Source organism: Protopterus annectens, chromosome 2.part1 (assembly GCF_019279795.1).
Source record: "Protopterus annectens isolate FY-2018-M chromosome 2.part1, PAN1.0, whole genome shotgun sequence".
NCBI classification, from domain to species: domain Eukaryota; kingdom Metazoa; phylum Chordata; order Ceratodontiformes; family Protopteridae; genus Protopterus; species Protopterus annectens.
In genome coordinates, this window is record NC_056729.1 from 1,201,167,387 (window position 1) to 1,201,189,432 (window position 22,046).

Sequence of the window (22,046 nt, forward strand, 5' to 3'; positions counted from 1 at the left end):
ACCTCCTGTTCCCTTCTCAGGATCTGTTCACAAATGCTTCGGATGTGGGATGGGGAGCAACGTTGGGCTCCCTGAGGGAGCAGGGAATTTTGTTGCCTCATCAGCGGAGGGACCGCATCAACATCAAAGAGATGAGGGCTACTCTGCTGGCTCTTCAAGCTTTTTGTCCTCTCTTCTCTCTGGGGCCTCTCAACATATTCACAGACAATACCACAGTCTTGTGGTATATCAAACAGGGGGGTACGAGATCTTACAGTCTTTGCTGGCTGGCACTTCTTGTTTGGGATCTGGCTGTCAAGTGACTCTTCAGGCAGTTTATATTCCTTCACATCAGAAAGTTGGTGCAGACAATCTGAGCAGGTCCTTCACTCACTCCCACGAATGGATGCTTCATAGGGATGCGTTTCTGGACATTGTTCACCAGTGGGGTACTCCTCAAGTGGGTCACTTTGCCTACCCTCTGAACAGACAACTTCTGCTGTTTTGTGCCAGAGTCCCAGGTCCTCTGGTACGGAAGGTGGACACCCTCTCACTTTCTTGGAAGGGGAGGTTTCTTTATGCATTCCCTCTAATTCCTCTCATTCAGAGAGTCCTGTTCAAGATGCAACAGGATGCTCCCAAAATCTTGCTGGTGATCCCCTTTTGGCTACAACAGCACTGGTTCCCTCTACTTGTCTGCATCTAGACAAAGGCAATCAGCACAAGTTACCTCACAGGGTGGATACCCTCACACAAGACAAGGGGTCTCTCATCCATCCTCACCTGTCCACGCTTCAACTGACACTGTGGGTGATAGGGTTTTGATTTCTCATAGACACCTTTTTTTCTAAGGATGTGCTGCAGGTCCAGCAGGAGGCCAGGAAACCTACTACTAAGAAATCCTACTTGTCTAAATGGAAGAGGTGTTCAATTTGGTATCCACAACATGACCTGGACACACTTTGTGGATGTTCCTTTGGCTCTGTCTTATTTGTGTGAGCTGCTCAATGCTGGTTTGGTCTATTCTTCTGTTAAGGCCCACTTATCTCTGCTTCTCTGACTTTTGACTCCCCCGTTAGCTTCTAGATTTGAAGCCAAGCAATTTCTTAAAGGTGTCCTTAACATTAGGCCTCCCAGGAAGCCTGTTCCTACTCCCTGGGATCTTAATTTCATCCTGGATAAATTCCTTACAATATTGTTGGAAGACTGTTCTTTTGTCAGCTCTTACTTCTGCCAGACAGGTGCCCGAGTTGCAAGCCTTTATGACTTGTCCGCTTTTTTGATATTTCATGAGGACAGGGTGTCCTTGTGTACTAATCCTTCTTTCATGCCCAAGGTGGTTAATGAGTTGTCACTTAGTCTATTAATTTGCCTACTTTTTTCCCCTCTCTGCAGTCCAACAGTGAGAGGGTGCTGCATACCTTAGATGTAAACAGACAGCTTAGATTTATCTGGATACAACTAAAGCCATCAGAAAATCTGACCAGTTATTTGTTTCCTTTCATCATCGGTCTTTAGGTTTGGCTATTTCGAAGCAAACCATTTCCACTTGGATTTCAAAGGTTATTTCCTTCTTCTGTAAGGCTCATTCTACTAGAGCTGTGGCTTTTTCTGGTGCCTTTTTCAAAGGCTTAGACACCAATTCTATTCGTGAGGCTGCTACCTGGACTTCTGTGCATACCTTTACCAAACATTACCAATTGGATAGTATCTCCAGGGTTAGGGCTGGTTTTGCTGATGCCATTCTTCATGGCTTCTTGGAGGGCTCTACTGCTTCCTCCTTCTCCCAAGTTTTTTCTTGAGCTTTGGCACTCTCCCATTTGTAAGGAATACTGCAGAGGTGAATGTAAGGACATAGCAGATTTGTGTAAAATCTTAACATAACGGTAGACGTCTTGCCTTCACCGCTACAGTATTCACTCCCTCCCACCACCCCCCTAGTCTTGTTTCCTTCCTGGGTGTGCAGGTTCCCCTTGGTTTCCTTGGACTGCTGTTCCTACTGGAGCAATCAGTTTTGAGGATGGTATGCCTGAATGTCACCTTTATGCCCTTCCCGGTGCAAGGAGTGTGTAGGCGATGTTCAGCATACCTTAAAGCAACGGTAGACTTTGGTAAACCGGCCAGTCGGAGGGCTTCACGGCAGGGAATCCCATTTGTAAGGAATACTGCTGCGATGACGTCAAGGACCTCTACCATTATGATAAGATTTTACACAACTGTACTATCTCTGCATTGTCTTTCTGATACATTCCTCGGCTCAGCTTGGATGGCTGCCTAACATACTGCATATGCTGGAGATATGTACTTGTCAATGTTAGCACAGTATGTTAGTTGTAATGCAGTCTTTTTGTTTTTGGTAAGGATGGAACATGTACACTACTTAAGAAGTCTGATTTAAAACAGCAATTTTATTTTGTGCAGACATCTCACATAAGTACTTAGTTTTGTGACCGAAGTTTTTTTTTTTTTTTTTTTTTTAAATCCAGACTTTTGCATTCCAGTACAGCTGCTTAGTTTTTTTTAAACGTACCTGATGATCCTTATGGACTCGAAGTCATGGCAGAGGTTTTCAAATGTCTGTCTTATTACTTGGGTTTGGGAAGTGTACAGAATGTCAACTAGTATATATCTAGAATTCCTCCCCCCTGTGGCTAACATTGGATCTGCAACAGACATCGATTGCTCTGTCCAATCAGCACAACATTTTTGTTTACTGACAAGAGTTTGCACGTTGTTGTGGTTGTACATATAGTGTGCAATAGTATGCTTTTATTATAGTACTGTGTTGTGTGTGGATTTGTGATGTACTCGTGTTGTACGTTTCATGTTTTGTGGGTCACTGTTCAATTCATTTACATTGATTTACTTGCACCCCCTCTGGATTTGTTCATGAACATTGCTGCTATTTTTAGTCGTATGTTATGGTTTGGCTTTTTACATTATGTTGCATGTATGTTATGTTGAGGGTGCAGGTGCCCACAAAGTCATCCAGCAGGTTAAGTAAGCAAGCATGACCTGCCCTTGATGAAACCAGATCGGGGTGGGTCTAGTGTGTATGTGGAGTTTTTTTTTTATGCCATTATTGATCATTTCCATGGCTCTGCATAGCAGACTAGTGAGACTTATGGGTCTGTAGTTGGCCCACCTTTGTACAGGCAGATGACTGTTGCTGTTCTCTATTCATGAGATATGAAGCCTGTTTGGAGGCTACAGCTAAACAGCAATTCCAGACAGCCTGATATGTCATGTTTCGTACTATTCAGAAGACATCCTGAGATACTGAATGGACCCACTGATGCAGTGTTTCTGGCCTTAGAGAGAGCATTAAGGACTTCTTCCCTAGTGATAAAGGGAGGTGTTTATTTGATGGCCTTTCCTGAGGGGAGGTTGGGGGAGGGTAATGCTGGAGCTGAACTTGTCATTCAGTAGGTTTGCTACATCTTCCAGCTCAGTAAAGGTGGCTCCATTAACAATGATCTCTGTACACAACTGAATACTGCTTTTGAGGCTGTGCACATAGGTAGGGTCCTCAGTGACCAAAGTGTAGTTTCTGGAAATAAACTTGCCCAGGGTCCACAAGGATGCAAGTACTGCTATAATGCTCTGAAGATCTGAAGAAATGGAAAGCTGAAGTGCAAAAACAATAAGCCTTTTTGTTCACACATACATAGCACATATGTTGTGTTAATGTTTCATTTTCAACCAGATACCTAGAGGGATCTTTACAGACTAAAGTGGTACAGGATGAAATCTAGTCTACATTGCAGCAGTGTTCCGACTATTTAAATATCTACTGTTATGACAGGTTTGCTCATACAACTCACTACTACAAAAAGAATACCAAAGCAGTCATACGTTCACATAGGGAGTGCCTCTCATAATATACCCTGTAGGAATGCAGTGGCAAATCCTGCTGGCTTCTGTACTGAAAATCCAGCTTATAGGAACAAAAAAAAAAAAAAAAAAAGTCTGCCAAGTCATCCACATGGTTGTCTCACAAATATCCTGTGCTGACATACTCTTGGCAAGTGGCTCACTAGATCCTTCCGATACTCTGCAATACTCTTGTCAGATAAAAATAATACAGATAGACAGCCACTTACAAAAAATATTTGCCTAAAGACTGCCCTACCCTGTATGGCAAGAACAACATAAAAAAAATGATCTGAAGTTATACAGCACCTCTGTACATCCAAATAACATAATATACTTTCACCCTTGCTTCGTGTGGGTCTCAATAAAAGGCAAATTAGTCCGACAGCCAGCACAGAGACCACCATGTGGAAAACTGTTCAAGGTTCCTTGAATGGGGGGGGGGGGGGGGCTGAAGCTCATATTTGATACAGTCACCAAGAACTAAGTTTTCCAGGACATTAACTGGAGTGACACTAATTGGCTTGGTTTGAATGGATCAGAGTTAATTTTCTGATTACCAAAAAAAAAAAAAAATTGGTGATAGTCTGGAAGCAGCACACGTCATAGTTACAACCCTTTCAGAAACTATTTTTGTCACGTTAATTTTAGTTTAACCACTTGTCTTAAGTTTTACCCCGTCATAGTGTGATTTACTTTGACTTGATACAGAGACCAGATACCAAACAGTTAAAAACAAACTTGCTTTGCAATTGTATAAGAAGACAGAGGTGAGTTTAAAGTAAGGAGAGATTAAATAGCTGAAATATGCACTTAGTGTGGAAGACCGTTCATTTAGGAAAATCCTGCAAGATACTACAGACATTAGAATGGTCAGACTTCAAAGGATGCCACCCTTCTACATGGCACAGAGAAATCTCTTCCCTTTAGATAAAATAGGTAAAATGACTGCAAACAAGATGACCCCACTTTCTAAATTATAATTTTGGACATGAATTAACCAGTAGCATGCCCACAGTCACTTTATCATTTATACTACTGACATCATATAAAACACAAACTAATGTACGAGGAAGACATCTAAAAATGCCTGGAAGCATTGACAACTTTCTCTACGTAAACAGTGATGTGTAAGCTTTAATGGTGTCTTTATTTGGGCTATAGCTAGCAAATACAATTGACTTTACAATTTATGGACAAGAGTTTTTTTTTTAATAAATCGATGAGTGTAGTCGAAGACCAGCTCATTGAAAATGCGTGCACAGTCATTGACTATACACAATGAAAACAGACACGTGCCTGAACCTGCACTCAGTCCACCCACCCACACACAAATTAAATCAAACTTCTAACGGGGCCAGCACTATTGCAACAATACTTATTTTATTTTTATTTATTTTACATTTGTTGACCGGGATAGTCCGACTGGATATATGTCCATTTTCAGCGGAGGCCCGGGGAGAAAAGCTCCACAGTAAAATACAAAGATTAATACATTATAATAAAACAAAAATTAATACATTGTAATAAAACAGAGTAAGAAGATAAAACAAAAAACAACTGTATCTCCTATATTAGTAGATGCAACAAAGGAGATGCAGAACAGGACTATAATATACAATATCAGGGATACAATAATATAAACACAGATTACAGCATAACCATTCTACTTTTAGGTTAGTCACTTTGGTTAAGAGGAGAGAGAAACAAGAAAGAAAGAGGGGATGCTTCTAGGAAGGGATCTATACCTGTCTGAGAAAGGGTCAGTCAGGACTTGAGCATTGACAGAGCCAATGTGACTTTAGATGGTGATTTAATCTTTTTTTGAAGAGGCTTAGGGAGGAAATGCAGGAGAGGCTGGGGGGGGGGGGGGGTTCCAGATTTTACCAATGGAATTGGTAAAAAGTGAGTCACCCCCTGCATTGTTGGATTTGACTGTTTGAACTAATATCTTGTTTGAAGAGCGCAGACTACTGAGATTGTTGTAGGGTCTAATTAAATTTTTCAGCCCTGGAGTTTTGTCAGGTTGGTTCAGGATTTTATATGCTTCAATAAGTTGGGTCTTCTGTAGAAGGTGGGTGAATTCAATCCAACCTAGGTTTCTTAGATTAATACAGTGGTGTGTTCTGTAAGGCATTCCAGTTGCAAATCTAGCAATCTGATTATAGCAACGCGATAGTTTATTCAGTTCAGCTATGTTAAGATTGGTGAGCATAGGGGAGGCATACAAGAGGGTGGAGAGAAGATGAGAACGGGCCATGGTCACTTTTGCTATTGGAGTTAGAAAAGATTTAATCCGGTAATAACAATAACAGAACACTTACCTGTGTGCTCCTTTGGGGCACAGTGTCACACAATCACCAATGTCACAAAGAATATTTTTCACATAGCCCATGCACTCCAATACCCAAACACTGAATACCATGAGCATAAGTGTACACATACAAACACACTCCATGCCACTCATCCACAAAATACTACAAACCATGGCATCACTCACACACTGCATGCAACAAATCACTCCTGTGCACAGATCACAGATTGCATGCCACCCATCAGAGACAAAAAAACAAATATCTCAAACTTTCAATCACTTCTCACCACACTTTCTATCACTCACTCAGACACACAACAATCACACATATGCACGTGGTTCTGCTCCCCACTTGCACAGACACAAAGTCAGTAATCATAAGTCCAAACTCTCTCAATCACTGACAAATCCCAATGCATGACACTTTCCAATCACCCTCCTCTCACCCAAATGCAAGCCAAACACAAACACCTATATGCACTGTACTAAATTGCTGACATACTCCTACCCATATGCACATCACTGTGCTAGACCTAATTTTCTTACATTGCAAAAGACACTTACTATATAGGAGACACTCCAGCAGAGTGATCCCATGCTTGCACATACATATTCGAGGAAAGTGCCTCTCAATGAGAATTACCTGACTTGGTGACTCCTAACAAAGAAATTTACAATGAGCATCCTACATCCAGACAAGGTCATAAAAAGTTTAATATGTTACACAGACTTAATCAATCAATACTTTAGGAGATCTGATACTACAAAATGCACTACAAAATGGTGATGATGAAAACAGAGTACACAGTTCAGAATGTATTGCAACGTGCGGAGTGTGGGACATTCTCAAAGCGGTTTCCACAGCCATAAGTCAATTACACGTACTTAGTTGCTAGCTACCCTAGTATAAGAGAGAGTAGGCTTGAGGGTTAAATTCAGAAAGGTAGTTCCTCAGTGGAGGAGCGCTAAATACTTAGAAGAGTGGATGTAGAGAGTGCCCAGTCAGGGATAACCTGTAGGAAGCAACTTGTGGTACTTTAGGGAAAATACCAGACTTTGGAGCAGAGAGAGAGCCCAAAAAAACGAGCCTATAACCTTGGCGTGAACTGTGGGACTAACAGAGTTTGAAATGGAGAACAACGCTTACGAGAGAGACATACTGGGGCTTTCCTGGTAGTTGCGAGACATCCTGTATACTGTAAGGACTTTATTAACCAAAATAATATGCTGTGAAAGCATTAATTACTTTGCAAAGCTAAGTAAGCTGAGATTTTGGTTTGATCGTAAAACAAACATAAGCTTTTGCGTGTGTGCCCTGCCTACAACTGTTGCTTCAGATCTTACACAATTCTTTACAGTCTTCCACCCAATTTCAAACCCACCAGACCGAGCAAAGCCCCACTCCACATCATAAAACTTTCTAATAACCACCTAGGAGGTGTAGTGTCAAAGGCTTTGCTGAAATACAGACACCTGTTTACCCGTGACAATCCTCTTGTCAATGTCAGTGGTGAGTATGTCATAAACCTGAATAACGCTGGGTTACAAAGACCTCTGTACTGTGAACACAAGACTTGAATCAACTATAAAAAAAACAGCATTTAAAAAACTTCTAACATTTTTCTTAGTCAGACTGACAAATCTGCGGTTTACTTGGCTTCCTTCTATGCCCTTCCTGTATCTTGGAGTGATGCTACAAAAGGCATCACTCAGCTACTAATAACAAAGTATAAAGATGCATCAGTGGCTCACAAATTGCAAATACCACTGTCTGTTCTTGTAGCACCCTGGAAGGCAGCTCAGCAAAACGCCGTGTCCTCTCCTCAGACCCTTAGTCATTCTTCCATCTGTCTCCAATTCTAGCTACCTTACCTTGGTGAAGCTGCCATTTGTATATGAAAATGAAGAGCCCCCCCCCCCAACAGTAATGCTCATTGCCATGTTTCCTGTAGGAATACCTTGGCCTGCTGATTGAGCTTTGTTAACATTATTAATGCATTCAGACTTTTTTTTTTTTTTTTATTCCAGTGGACCTCACCCCCACAAAAATTCTAATAAAATAAAAGGCAAAAGGGGAGTAAAAACACCTTTTACCTGAAAACAAAAATGCTAATATTAATTTTGCTTGGATGCCACCCTTAAAAAAAAAAAAAAAAAAGTAACGTCAGCTGTGTTTTTTTCTGTGCTGTAGAATTTTTTTTTTTTTTTTTTTTTTATCTACTGCAATATAGGGACAGTGCCAAAACATGCATGCATACTTACAATATCTTTCAGAGCTTGAGTCACTGTTTCATTTGTGTTTCCACCTTTGACGATCATGGCCGTCTTGACATTTTCAATGAGTTTTGGTTCACGGTTCTGCAGAAATCTTTTTGCTCTTTTTGTTTTGGGCTTTCTGTATAATAAACCAAATAAATTGTAAATACATTTTATTGAATAACTTCGCATTCTACTTTATTAAAACATTTTATCAACATTCTATGCAAACCAACAAAGAGAAAAAAAAAAAAACAAGAGCTTTTAAAACATGGTTACAGCCAAAAACCAACTGACTGAGGTTATAGCCATCTAGCTACATGCCACAAAAGTTACTTCTTCGATTCCTTCTGATTATTCTAGGAAATTTAAAGACCTCAACATGCCATGTTTCTTTTAGAATGCCAAAGCCCAGAGACTTGAGTCCTCTTGTTATCCATGTTGTAGGTCCATAGTCCCCTTAATGTCAAAATATATACAGACCGTGTCTCAATTCCCCTATCCCATATTGCTAATTTCTCTCTTCAGTTTCCCCCTCATACCAACATCCTCAGTATCACAGCGCATCCGTAAGAGGTGTTATCTCCTCCTTCCAGTGAAACCTGTTCTTCTAGGCACTGCGGTTGCTTTCCTTCTTGGAATATCAGCAGTACTGGGGCAGTTTAAGTTCACCTGATTTGGCTATACACGGTCACTTAACTAAAGCTCTTGTTAAGCTTCCTTAGCTTTGTATATCCTCAAACATACAGTGGATATAAAAAAAAGTGTACATACCCTTGTTAAAATGCCAGGTTTTTGTGATATAAAAAAATTAGACCACAATAAATAATTTCAAAAAATTTTTCCCACCTTTAAATGGGACATATAACCTGTACAATTCAATTGAAAAACAAACAAATCTGTCAGGGGAAAAAATGTATAACAAAAAAAAAAAAACAACATACAATAAGCTGGTTGCACAAGTATACACACCTTTAATAAACTAATACTTTGTTGAACCACTGTTTGCTTTAATTACAGCATTTAGTCTTCTCAGGTACACACTAGCCATCAATTAAAGAGACTCTGATTAACCCCAAATAAAGTTCAGCTGTCCTAGCAGGATTTTCCTGACATTTACTCAGTTGCCGGCTACAGCAAAAGCCATGGTTCGCAGAGAGCTTACAAAGCATCAAAGGGATCTCATTGCTGAAAGGTATCAATCAGGAGAAGGGTACAAAAACAATTTCCACAGCAATGGATATACCATGGAACACAGTGAAGACAGTCATCAAAAAGTGGAGAAAATATGGGACAACAGTGATGTTGCAAAGAACTGGATGTCCCTCCAAAACTGATGAAAGGACAAGACGAAAACTGGTCAGGGAGGCTGCCAAGAGACCTACAGCAACACTGAAGGAGCTGCAGGAATTTCTGGCAAGTACTGATGTGACCTCCGAAAGACATGCGTGAATGGGCGTGCCTTCGCTGAAGGTCGGGCGTTGGGCTGGCAATTTGGCACCATAAAAATTGACTGCCAATCATTAGAGGACCGGAGTTCCGCTGTGGCGAACCTTAACCAGGAAAAGTCAAAACAACAAAAGAATGGCTTCACCAAAAGAAAATTTAAGTTTTGGAATAGCCCAGTCAGACCCCACACCTAAATCCAATAGAAAATCTGTGGGGTGATCTGAAGAGGGCTGTGCACAAGAAATGTCCTTGCAATCTCACAGATTTAGAGCGCTTTAGCATGGAAGAATGGGCAAATATTGCCAAGTCAAGATGTGCCATGCTGATAGACTCCTACCCAAGATGACTGAATGCTGTAATTAAATCAAAAGGTGCTTCAAAAGTATTAGTTTAAGGGTGTGCACACTTATGCAACCAGCTTATTGTACAAATTTTTTATTTTTTTATATTTATTTTCCCCTAACAGGTTTGTTTTTCAATTGAATTATACAGGTTATAGGTCTCATTATAGGTGGGAAAAGTTTTGAAATTAAGTTTTGAAATGATTTATTGTGGTCTATTTTTTTTTATATCACAAAAACCTGGCATTTTAACAGGGGTATACACTTTGTATACCCACTGTATATGTATGCAGTCACACAGAGCTTCCAAACCACAGTTTTGCCCTCTGGTGTGCAACTACCAAGTTGGCTTGTTTATCACAATACTTGAAAAAACACTACCATTAAAAAATCTGTACCTCATTGACTTAATTGGACACCTAGAAACTAAAATCAACTTAGTTAAATTTGTTTTGCCATACTTGCATACCCAGGTCTTGCATGCAGCTAATACACTACTTACTTGTGCAGTGTGGTTTTATATAAAATCCCTTCAATTCTGCCTGTCTAGCCTGAACCAACTTCCACCTGTGCAATTACAGCCCTCTACTTTGTCATAAAGTCCACAGAGAGACTCAAACTACCCTCAAAATCAGGAAGGTACTGACCACCCCCACTCCATGGGGGATTGCCACAACTTCAAGAGATTTTTTTCTCCTTGCTCAAGAAAAGGGCTTGCCATCCTCCTCAAGTTAGCCAAATAGCATAGATTCTGCTCAGGCAGTAGCACATTAACAGTCGTTTGGATCCTCACAGACCAAATATACTTAGGAATGACAAAGGGGGACTTATTTATTGATCTGACCAAAGTTTTTGATCCATTAGATCACAGCTCAACTATGAAACCATCTACATGCATTACTCTGCACACATTACCCTGGTTCTACAACTTTCCAACAACCACTTCTGTACAAACTAATTTTTCTCACCTCTAGCCAAAAAAAAAAAAAAAAAAAAAAAAAAAAAAACGAACGAGGAGTACAACAAGGCTCAATACTTACTCCATCTACATAAACAAGCTACCCTTGGACCTCGCCTCTCTCCCTCCTGTGCACTGAAAAAAATGGTCCTGTTCTAATCGAACAAATCATTAACAATCCCTCAGAAAAGAATTAGACCTGACGTTCTCACCCAACACTTGGATGAGCAACAGGTATCTTTTTCTAAACTCTTCCAAAATACAAACAAAGCTCTTTGGAACACAGCCAAATCTACTCCCCAACCGTTACTAAAATCGGTGGTCGCAACACTAAACGAGAACTGATCTTCGTTTAAATATCTAGGAATTTGGCTAGACCCACCCCTTAACTTCAACCTACACGTGGAAAACACTAGGGAAAAAGATTAACAACCCTACGCTGGGCTAACAAAATCTTCCCCTTTCTTTTTAAATGTTCCAGGAAAGCAATAGACAAAAGGTATTCCACTAGGACGAGCATACACCTCAAAAAAGAAACTCCACAATGATTGAGACAATCGCCAACAGAATTTGCGGGTTTATCACACACTTCTCAAAGCATGAACACTATTGAACATTAAAAAAATTAAAATGGCTTCAAAATAGATATGACTTTCTCTTATGCTCTCAAATTTTCAAATTCCCACGCAGCCACAGTTTCTTCTCTAGCAGCCAAAGCTAATAAGGGAACCTTCCTCCTACAATCTCAAAGCCACTTAAGAGTTACCCTACAGTCTCCTAAAACTACACTACACAGTACAGACCACTGCCTTTCTTTACTAGGCAATGAAGTATGGAACTATCCCTGCCGTTCTCAAAGAAATATCTTACCCAGAAATCTGCACACAACTAAAATATTATCCTCACAATAAAATGCCACCACTATGGATGCAGTATCAGACAGAATCTCTCTCTACTGCAATCCATCAAACAAGTTGGGAAGAAATCACTTGCAAATGATGCTAACTCAAGAATTTCTGATTACACTGTAGATAACTGTGCTACATACTTTATGTTCCTACACACATGCTCTGCTCCATTTTGTATATAGTGACTGCTTCTGTCTGTATTGTACACTTTGCATAAAATAAATGTATATATATTTTTATTTCTTTTCTTTCCTTATTCACTTCCCTCTGAGCTGAGACTGAAACTGGTCTTTTGAGATCAATGCTGTATCACTTTAAATTCAAATGCAAACCGTAAACCCCCTTGGTGGCATTATAAGTAAATCCTGGGAGGAGTGGTAAATTAAACCATACGAGTGACTGCAGACACTGCTGAAAAAATACCCTTAACATATTCTATCTCCATACATAAGACTTGGCTTTCAATAATACAGCATTCTAGGTCAAACCGGCCAAATCCCAAAGTGCATCCGCCAGCTGCAAAACACTATGCCATTCAGTCCAAAACACCCAGAAACTGGAATTCTGCACCCACTTCTGTAGATGGACTACAATTATTTTTTTAAAATTACTCTGGCCTTACTGGTATTAATTTTGAAACACAATCTGTGCCTAAACATTGTATATTCTTTAAAAAGTTGCCAATGTCCCTTTTGAATTAACAGATCATCCACATACAAGGAAAGGCTAAGCCAAGTATTTGCCATTTCAGACCAGGGAGCAAGATACTACATATCAACCTAATAGCCAATGGCTCCAAGCAGTTATACAGAAAAATGTCTTGAAAGCAGACAACCTTTGCTTGTGGCCATCTGAAGTTTGGTAAGAAGGGAAAGACCCTATGCCACCTTGATAATTATTAAAGCCCAGAAAAAGCCTGTATTTTCCATCACTGTACAGTTATGTCCAGTTTACCCTGTCAAACACCTTTCTAGCACCTAGACTAACAAGTAACTAGTTTCCCCTTATTATCCATGTGGTCTACTTGGATGTTTTCAACAAGCTATCAAATGAAGTTTCTTTTACAAAGCTGGTTTGGTCTACATAACTGAATGAAGGGAAAAAATCAGGACGAGCCTTCTGAGAGAGATTTATATGGCATGATACAAACACAGCAAAGAGGGATCTTTACCTGGGTTTAACAGAACCCCCACTAAAGCTTTTTCCTAATTTTCAGACACACTGCCTGTCTGAAAAGAATTGGCAGTTGCCCCATTAGTTGTACCCCCAAAGTCTGCCTTACCCCTTCCTCAGAAGTAGGCGTTTGAAGAAAGTTTACCTCTTGGAACTATATATAATGCTCTCCTATAGAAGAAACAACCCATTCATTGCAGAGTGTTGCCAATAAAATACACATGGACCCCAACAGTAATGCAGCTATTTCCCCACATACAGCTCCTTTTCTTAATGCAAAGACAGCTTTCAATGTTCAAAGCCTCTCAAATATAAATCTGCACAGGTAAATTCCACCCTATAAGCTAGATATATATCCCTTGCCAATCATAATCTTTGAGCTCCCGCTGCTCTTTGCAATACTGCATCCTGAGCCTGCTTCAGTTCTTAGTCCACATTCCTTAACCTTATCCTTTACTCTCCTTTCAAAGTCCTTAATTACATCTACTAAAAAAGTTTCATCCTCACCCACATCTCAGTAATCTCCAAGACCTACAAAAAGCAACCCCCCCCCCCAGCTTTACCCTTCAACTAATTGCAAACACTGCAACTACAAGTCTGACATTTCAGTAGGATAAGATGTAAAAGACTGCAAAATGTAGCTATGTTCTTTGGAAAATAGCATCTTATTTATCACTGAATACACGTGTGTGTGTGCGCACGTGTGCATTTTTTCACTTCACGATTTAGATAACTGAACATTTACTAGTTCAAAGGAATCCGAACGTTTACTAGTCCAAATAAATTACAGAAAATATTCATAAAATTCCCCAACAGGAGAATTCTGTCTCCTAGGTCCACTATGAATCTCTTCCTAATGAAAACAGTGCTCTTATCATCTGCCCAAAAGAGAATACCCTCTTTCCTGCCACAGTACCAAACCCTTTTAAAAGCTCTCGTACCAATGCTGTAGTGTCCCTGGAAGGGGGATGTATGTTATTTTTTTCATTATCCCCTGTAACATCCCTCTTTACCAATATATACCTGCCTTGACCATAAACATGTTTAGGTGCGAATGGCAGATCCCTCCAAAGGAGGTCACCTTTCTCCTCTTTCCTTTAATAAATGCATTGACTGAAAATTTTGAATTCTAGCATGAAGAGACAAACCAAAAAAATGAGGGGAAAAAACAGAGAAAAACAATACGCTATAATCACAAACTAAAGTAAAAAAGAAAAAGCTACGCCTAACCCTGTTATTTTAATATTTACACTATGTATATAAAGGTTAGTCAGGATAAACAAGTAAAACGTTTCCTAGATTACATGAGACAATTGTAAAAAGGGAAAAATAAAGAGAAAGACGGTCAGGCAGAGAATGATTCCATTATCACTATACAATTAATGCTTGGGGAAGAGAGAAATGATTTGATAGCCATTCTGATTGTGAAAGAAGGGCTCGTTTGCAAGAAAATTGTCTCTTTATGAAAAGCTTGGAAGAAGATTAAACACACAAAATCTGTAATTCATAAATGCTTTTACCAAAAGTTATCAAAACGTGAAACAAGGTCCTTCAGGGAATGTAATTTAGTTTTCCTGATGCACACAGCTAATGGTTCAGAGGAAGGGCACAGCAAGCTTTTATAAAACAGATAACCCATGCAAGAAGGTGCTCCCTGATTGATGCTTCAGAAAAAAAGTATACCTCTTAAGAAAGATCAAGGACATGGAACCCTGTCACGGGAGCATAGGAGTTACAAAGTGTCACTGCCCCAAGGCCATTTTCATCTTGCAATAAACCACCCTTAGTCTTTGCCTCTTTTTTCAAAGAAAGCCAGGTAAGTCATACCACGGGTAAATTTGTGAACACCCATTAAGCTGTCCATCTCTTTTTAAAAAGGTAGATAATGTGCCACACTACTTAATCTGGAGGGGGAGTTTGTTCCAGAGAAGGATAGGTACTGTGTGACTTTCCTAGCCTTATTTTTTGGAGTAGATTTAGGTATCTGGACTTAAGTGTTAGCTGGACTGCTTGATTTACTGAGGTACATGACTTACTGGACTATTTGATCCCTTAGAGCCCTATTAGAATATCACAAGTTGCCCCTAAGGAGGGTAACCATCTGAAATGTTGGGATGTGAACGAGTGAGCCCTGAAATGCCGAGAATGAATGGTCGAAAGAACAGACTTACATAAACTAAGTCTGAGATGCCATTTCTTGGAATATTTCCTTTTCAGTGAGGTATGGCTTTCTTGAAGTTGGTATACAAGTGTTTGGGGGGGGGGGGGTTACCCTCCCCTGCAAAAAGAAGTTTTAAGGAGAAGCATGATTTCCGAGATTCGTTCTTCTCTGGGTTTTCGGTCTTTCGGTCTTCAGCACTTCTGAGTGGCAACATTTCAATAGGGAGCCCCTAAGGTGACTATATGAAAGTGAGCACAGGGATAAAGCCTCCAGTCTTTCCTGGTAGTGAGTCATTTAAGCCCCTGACATTTTTTAGCTACAAACCTCTGCATCTCTCCAACTGCATGAGATGCTTAGTAAGGTACACATCAAAGGGGGCACTGTACTCAACGATAGGTCTGATCAGTGTGGATTACAAGGAGTTGAAGACTTCTTTAGCTCTAGACGATATGCCTTTAGCGATGGTCTGTGCAAGGTAAAAGGATTTCCTAGCCACTGTTGCAATGTGACGGTCAAATGTAAGGGAGCTGTCCACCCATGGGTGCAGGTCTCTGATATTTTCATTTTGAAGTGGTGTGTTATCTATGCTCTAAGTAGAAGCTAGGGAGTGCCTACCAAATACTACAATGTTGCACTTTTTGCCATTGAGCTTGAGCCTATTTTTGCTACATCAGCTACTGACAAATACAATTTCCTGCTGGAGTGGAGTGTACGCAAGTATGTCACAGGGTGACTTTACAGCAACTCCCAGCTTACAATCACCCGCAAACTTGGTTAACCAGGGATCCTCATTTGATAACTGGAAATCAGAGAAGTAGATACTGAACAGGAGAGGTCCCAAAACATCTCTCTGCAAGACTCTCCTGGTCGCATTCATGTCCTCAGAGGATGTCGCCCCACCACCACCACTCGGTGTCAATCCCATACCCAAGTCAGTTGGCTATCCACCTAACCACATATGGGTCAATTTGTTTATTATATTTGCAAGGAGTATAGTATCTAATGCCTTGGCAAGGTCAAAGTATGCTGTGTGGACAGCTTGTCTACAGTAAGTAGCCAAAGTAACACTATCAAAGAAGTCTATAAAATTCATTATTCAAGCCCTATCCTTCACAAAGAAACTGCTAGGGGTCAAGTCTAATAAGATTTTTGATGTCATAGTTAATTAGGCCCATAATGATATGTTGCATAGCTTTACATACAAGACTTGTTAAGCTGAAAAGTCTGCAGTTCCTGGTGTATGAGGTACAGTCATCCCTGTAAAGTGGCATTACAACAGCTGTGCACCATTCCTATGGGACAAAACCAGTTAATAGACTCAGGCTGAAGAGTTTGAGGAGTGGGTCTGCCAATGCTTGCTTAGTGATATTAGGCAACCTGGCATGTCAGGCCCCATGGACTACGTATTCTTCATTTTGCAGAGTACTTTCAGTATGCGTTTTCTTGTGATGATTGGTAGCACGATCCCATCTGGGATAAGTAGGTTTGGAACAGATGTCTCAGGGTGAATTTGGCACTAAATTTGTTATCCAGTATGGTAGCAATATCAACTTGATTTGAGTAGATGGTACCATTGCAAATAAGCTTGAAGCAATGTTGGGTGTAGCTTAGGTTTGGTGGGAACTGCCAATCTTGTACATTCATCCAGGTGTGAGCAGAACTTTTCTGCATAACTCATTATCAATCATTGTGGGCAATACCATTATACTCTAGATACTTTATCACAGAATGTTAGGAGACTTGCAAATTTAAAGTCCTTGAATCCAGTGATATTTATTTTCATCAGTTTGGAAGTTTTGATAGAGGTTACTAGTTTGTGATCCAACATGACCAATGAGGGGGATACCTTGGGAATAGAATATACAGAATCCAAGTTTGTTACGACCAGGTCAAGTCTACGCTGTTTTCCAGCAGGTTTATTTACAATCTGGCTCAAGGAATTCTTGCTTATAAAATCTAAGACTTTTGTGCAAATCCTACGATACTGGTGCAAGTCCCCCAGTTAATCACTGGGTAGTTAAAAATCACCTATGATAGCTGCATTTGTACTTATGGGGAGTTTGTCAAGAATATCTACAAAACTTCTGCAATTTTTCTGGAGACATGGAGAGAGATCTGTACCCCACAATGATCTGATACGTTTATAGAGATTCAACTCTGACTAAACAGAATTAACTCTACTTGAGGATCTCTAGTTATTTGTCTCAAGGTAATGTGGTCACCAACAAATATGGAAACACCACCACAGTTCAGCTCTAAACAAGGGGTAACCTCAAAGCAAGTAATGATGGGGTACTCTTTAGACACTGAAGCAAGGTCTCTAACAAAGCATGGATGTGGTCCAAATGCAGGATGGCTTCAACATACAGCATTTTGTATAGATATCTAGCATTAAGTACTGCTACAATGATATGGTCTAGTGCTATATTTGTTTTGTCATTTGTTAAAGCCAATCATCTTTAAAGCATAGGATCATTGGAGGTTACTAGGCCAATGGCCCTGGGGCCCTTACAAACCTAGCCAAGATTTTATCCCCAAAAAAGAAACCTCAGTCAACACCTGTCAATTTGGGACAATGGTGGAACCCCTGGGACAAATTTTTGGTTTCCCATCCACTCATCAAGGTTGTGCTTGAAGAAGGTCAGTGAGGTACTCCGACATGTATGGGAAGTCTATTCCAGAGATGGGGCAGCCTTTGGGAGACAAACCTGTCTCAGCAGCAGGTTTTGTTTATGTCGTACATTAGATTTAGGCCTATTGAGCAGGTAATGCACGAGGAGTCAGACTTACGGATATAGGGCATCTTTAGTAGGGCAGGGTCCGATATTACCTTGCAGGGGGGAAGAGACAAATCACCTCTGAGCAATCTGTATGATACAGAGTAAAGTGATATGTGGACACCACATAAGACAGGTGTTAGAAGCCATGGATTCTCTTTGTGAGGTATTTCTGTGGCCTTTCCAGTTGGTGCAGGTGTTTGGATAGGTACATACCAAATGGGGCATTACACACAAATACAGGTCTAATGAGGGAGTAGTACAGAGAGGTTAATACCCTTTTTTCTGGATGCAATCCTATTACTTATGAGATGAACCAAGTAAAAGGCTTTTCCGACCACTGCCGCATCATGATGGTCGAATGTGAGACTGTTGTCAACCCGAGTACCCAGGTCTCTCACCACAGGTTGTGTGCTTGTAGGTTCATAGGTAGGTACTAGGCCATCAGCCCAAGGGCCTACGTAAGCCTAGCCAACAAGGTTCCCTGGCTTACACCACCCAAAAAAGTTATTTTCCTGTGCCACTGTCGAGCAGACACAGAAGTGATCCCCGGGGTGTATTTCCTATTCCCCATCCACTCATCAAGATTTTTCTTGAAGAGTGCTAATGAAGAACTTTGCTCAACACAGATGGGTAGCCTGTTCCAGAGTATGGGAAGTCTGTGGGACAGAATCCATCCCTCCAGCATGTCCTGTTTATTGTGGTGACAAGGTTTAGATCCCTAGAGCGTGTAGCTCGGAGGGATTGGGATTTCTTTAGGTGCAGCATGTCAAACAGCTCTGGATTTGACATAGCTTTATATGGCAGAAATCACCTCGGAGTAGGCGATATGCTACGAAGTAAAGCTGGAGTTTTTCAAGACGATCAGTGTAGGGCATTTGTAGGAGGCCAGTAATCCTCTTTGTGAGGTACTTCTGTGGCCTTTCCAGCTGTTGCAAATGTCTTGTGAAGTACATTCCAAAAGGGGCGTTGTACTCTATAATGGGTCTGAGTGTCGAGTAATGGAGAACAATGACCTCTTTTTCCTGGATGAGAACCCTTTTATGACGAGGTGTGCCACGTAGGACTTCCAGACTACTGTGGCGATGAGACAATCAAAGGAGAGACTACAGTCCACCTGGGTCCCAAGGTCTCACACATTCGATGTTAAGTAGATTGCTGCCTATGTGGTAGTCCATGGGTACAGAGTTTTTACCAAAGGGGATAACCCTGCACTTTTTGGCATTGAGCTTGAGGCCATGCCTCTGACACCAGGCATCTGTCTCAGCGAGGCCCTTCTGTAGGATGCCCACATCATTTGGGGACTTTACTATGGCTCTGAGTTTGCAGCCATCTGTGAACTTCGTTAGCCAGAGGTCTTCTGTGTTAGCCTGTACTTCAGAGAAGTAGATACCAAACAGGAGAGATCCCAGGACGGAACTCTGTGGTACTCCACTTGTCACTGCTTTGAGGTCAGATTTGGAGTCTGCAACTTTTACAGTGTGGGTTCCGTCAGTGGCGACGGCCTCAAAGAAGTCGATCAGGTTCAGGAGGCATGATCTGCCTTTCACAAACCCGAACTGGGTGGGATCCAGAGTTTGGAGGTTACCAATGTCTTTGTTAATGACTTCCATGATGATACGTTCCATGGCCTTGCAGACCAGGCTCGTCAGGCTAATAGGCGATAGTTCCCGGGATCAGTGGTGGCTCCCCCTTTGTGGAGTGGGATAACTGTTGCTGTGCACCATTCAGTGGGCACATGATGCATAGCTATTACTGAACATGGTGCATAAGTGAGGTGCCAGTTCGTTCTGAAGTTCGTGTAAAAAACAGCCTGGGATCTTGTCCGGTCCCATGGATGCTGTGCTTTTTGGCTTTAGAGTGTGCAGCTTTTACCTGTATAGTAATGATTACAGGGACTCTGCATTCTTCCTGTACAGATATGGGCCCATTAGGGGGTGGGGGGTAAAGTTAGCAAGGAATCTGCCAGGATGTTGGCAATATCAGTTGGTTCTGTAATTTTCGTGCTATTGTGCTGTAACTCAGAGCAGATCTGGGTGTTGACAGAGATTCTTGACAGCTATAGAATGCTTTGTAGTTGCCCATAGAATTAGTGGCAATTTTGTTTTCGTAACTAGCTATGGAGGATCTTATAAGGGATCTCAGCTTCTTATGGAAGCTGACCAAGGAGCTCCTCCACTCATGGGATTTTACTCTTTTGCAACAGTTTCTTCCTTCTGTTGTACAGTTTGTTTATGGCAGGGGACCACCAGATTGGCTTCCTTTTTTGGAGGATAGCGTCTTGGTTCTGTTTGGGATAGGACAATCCATGCACTCATGTAAGTGCTTACAGACTGCATTTGTGTAGGATTCAGCAGTCGTAACTGTATTGTCCATCTGCATGTGCGTCATGAAGTTCACCACTTCTGTCTTAAGAAGCATGAAGTTGGCTTTGGAGAAATTTTTTACCGTGGTTTCCTTAATGGGGGTGGGGGCAGGATGTGGATATCAAGGGTGATTAGCTTATGGTCAGATCAGACCAACGAGGAGTCGACTTCAGGTGTGGAACACTGGTCACTCATGTTGGTAATGACTAGGTCTAAGACATAGTTGCCCCTGGTGGGGGTGTGGATAAGTTGATCCAGGGCATTGGAGTTTATGAATTCCAGAAAGCGTTGAGCTAAGGAGTTGGTACATGAGTAGTTTGCCCAGTTAATGGTGGGGTAGTTGAAGTTGTCCATTATTAGGGTGTTTGGTTGAACCCTAATACTTTCCAGTACAACAAGAAAAGAGGAGTGGGAATCCTGGGGCATGGTGGGGGATCTGTAGCAAGCTACAATTTGGATTGCAGTTTTGCTCAGAGTTAGTTGCACTTGGATAACCTCGGATGCATTATGCTGAGCAACTAGCCTGGAGGTGTGGATATCCTTAATGAATATGGACACCCCTCTGCCTTTGGTATTTCGGTCCAGGTTACATGGCCGAAAAGTGTGGTATGAGTTATAGCCTGGTAATGCAGGGGTGCACTCTGGAGCCTTGAATCAGGTGGTTGCTTAGGGGGTTGCCGTTGCAGCTTAGGGGGTTGCCTTTGATGTGGTAATCAGTAGGGACAGTGTTTTTGCCGAATGGTATGATAATACATTTTTTTTGTGTTTACCTTAAAGCCATAACTTTGTCACCAGTTATTTGTAGCTGTGAGACTCTTGCAGTACGTTAATGTCAATGTCGGCACCCAACTTACAGCCATCCACAAACATGGTCAGCCACAGGCTCTTGGGTCTTTGCCAGGACCTCTGAGATTTAGATGCCAAACAGTAGGCGTCCCAGAACAAATCCCTGGGGAACACCAATAGTGACAGGTCTGCTGTCAGAGGTGGTGGTGGTGGTGCCTGTTTTGACCAGAGTCCTATCTGAGTCAGCTGGCCACCCATCTGACGGGTATAGATTAACACCAAGTTGTGCTAGCTTTTCAATGATGCCAGAGTGGGGAATTGTGTCAAAGAATAAACACCAAAAATAGCCAGCAACTGTACGCTGTGTAGTCAATTATTTATTAATGCATAAAACACAAGAGATAACAGACCTGTTTCAGCCAAGGGATTAACCTAGCCTTCATCAGTGTAACAAATACAGAACATCTTGTGATCATATATATAGTATATCCTTAATTAGTGCTGAAATGTTATTGGTGAGCTCATAAATATTCATTTAAACCTGGGCTGAACAGGCCTCCTAATTTGACAATACATTTCTTTTCCATAGCATTCAATTTTGTAATACGTAACCCAAGGGGTCTGGATTTTTGCCCAATGTAAAATGCATGGCAGCTGCAGGTATCCAGGTATATAACCCAGTCTGTACTGCAATTTGCAAAGAAC

General features: G+C 41.2%; 1 protein-coding gene across 1 annotated transcript in view; it reads right to left on the reverse strand.

Annotated features, from left to right (window-relative positions):
• The window catches only part of RPF2 (ribosome production factor 2 homolog), a 651,328-nt gene that overhangs the window by 584,287 nt on the left and 44,995 nt on the right, over positions 1 to 22,046 (reverse strand). The window contains exon 2 of the mRNA XM_044062732.1: positions 8,429 to 8,561. Within this exon, the coding sequence (XP_043918667.1) occupies positions 8,429 to 8,561 (133 nt within the window). The remainder of the gene's footprint in view (positions 1 to 8,428; positions 8,562 to 22,046) is intronic.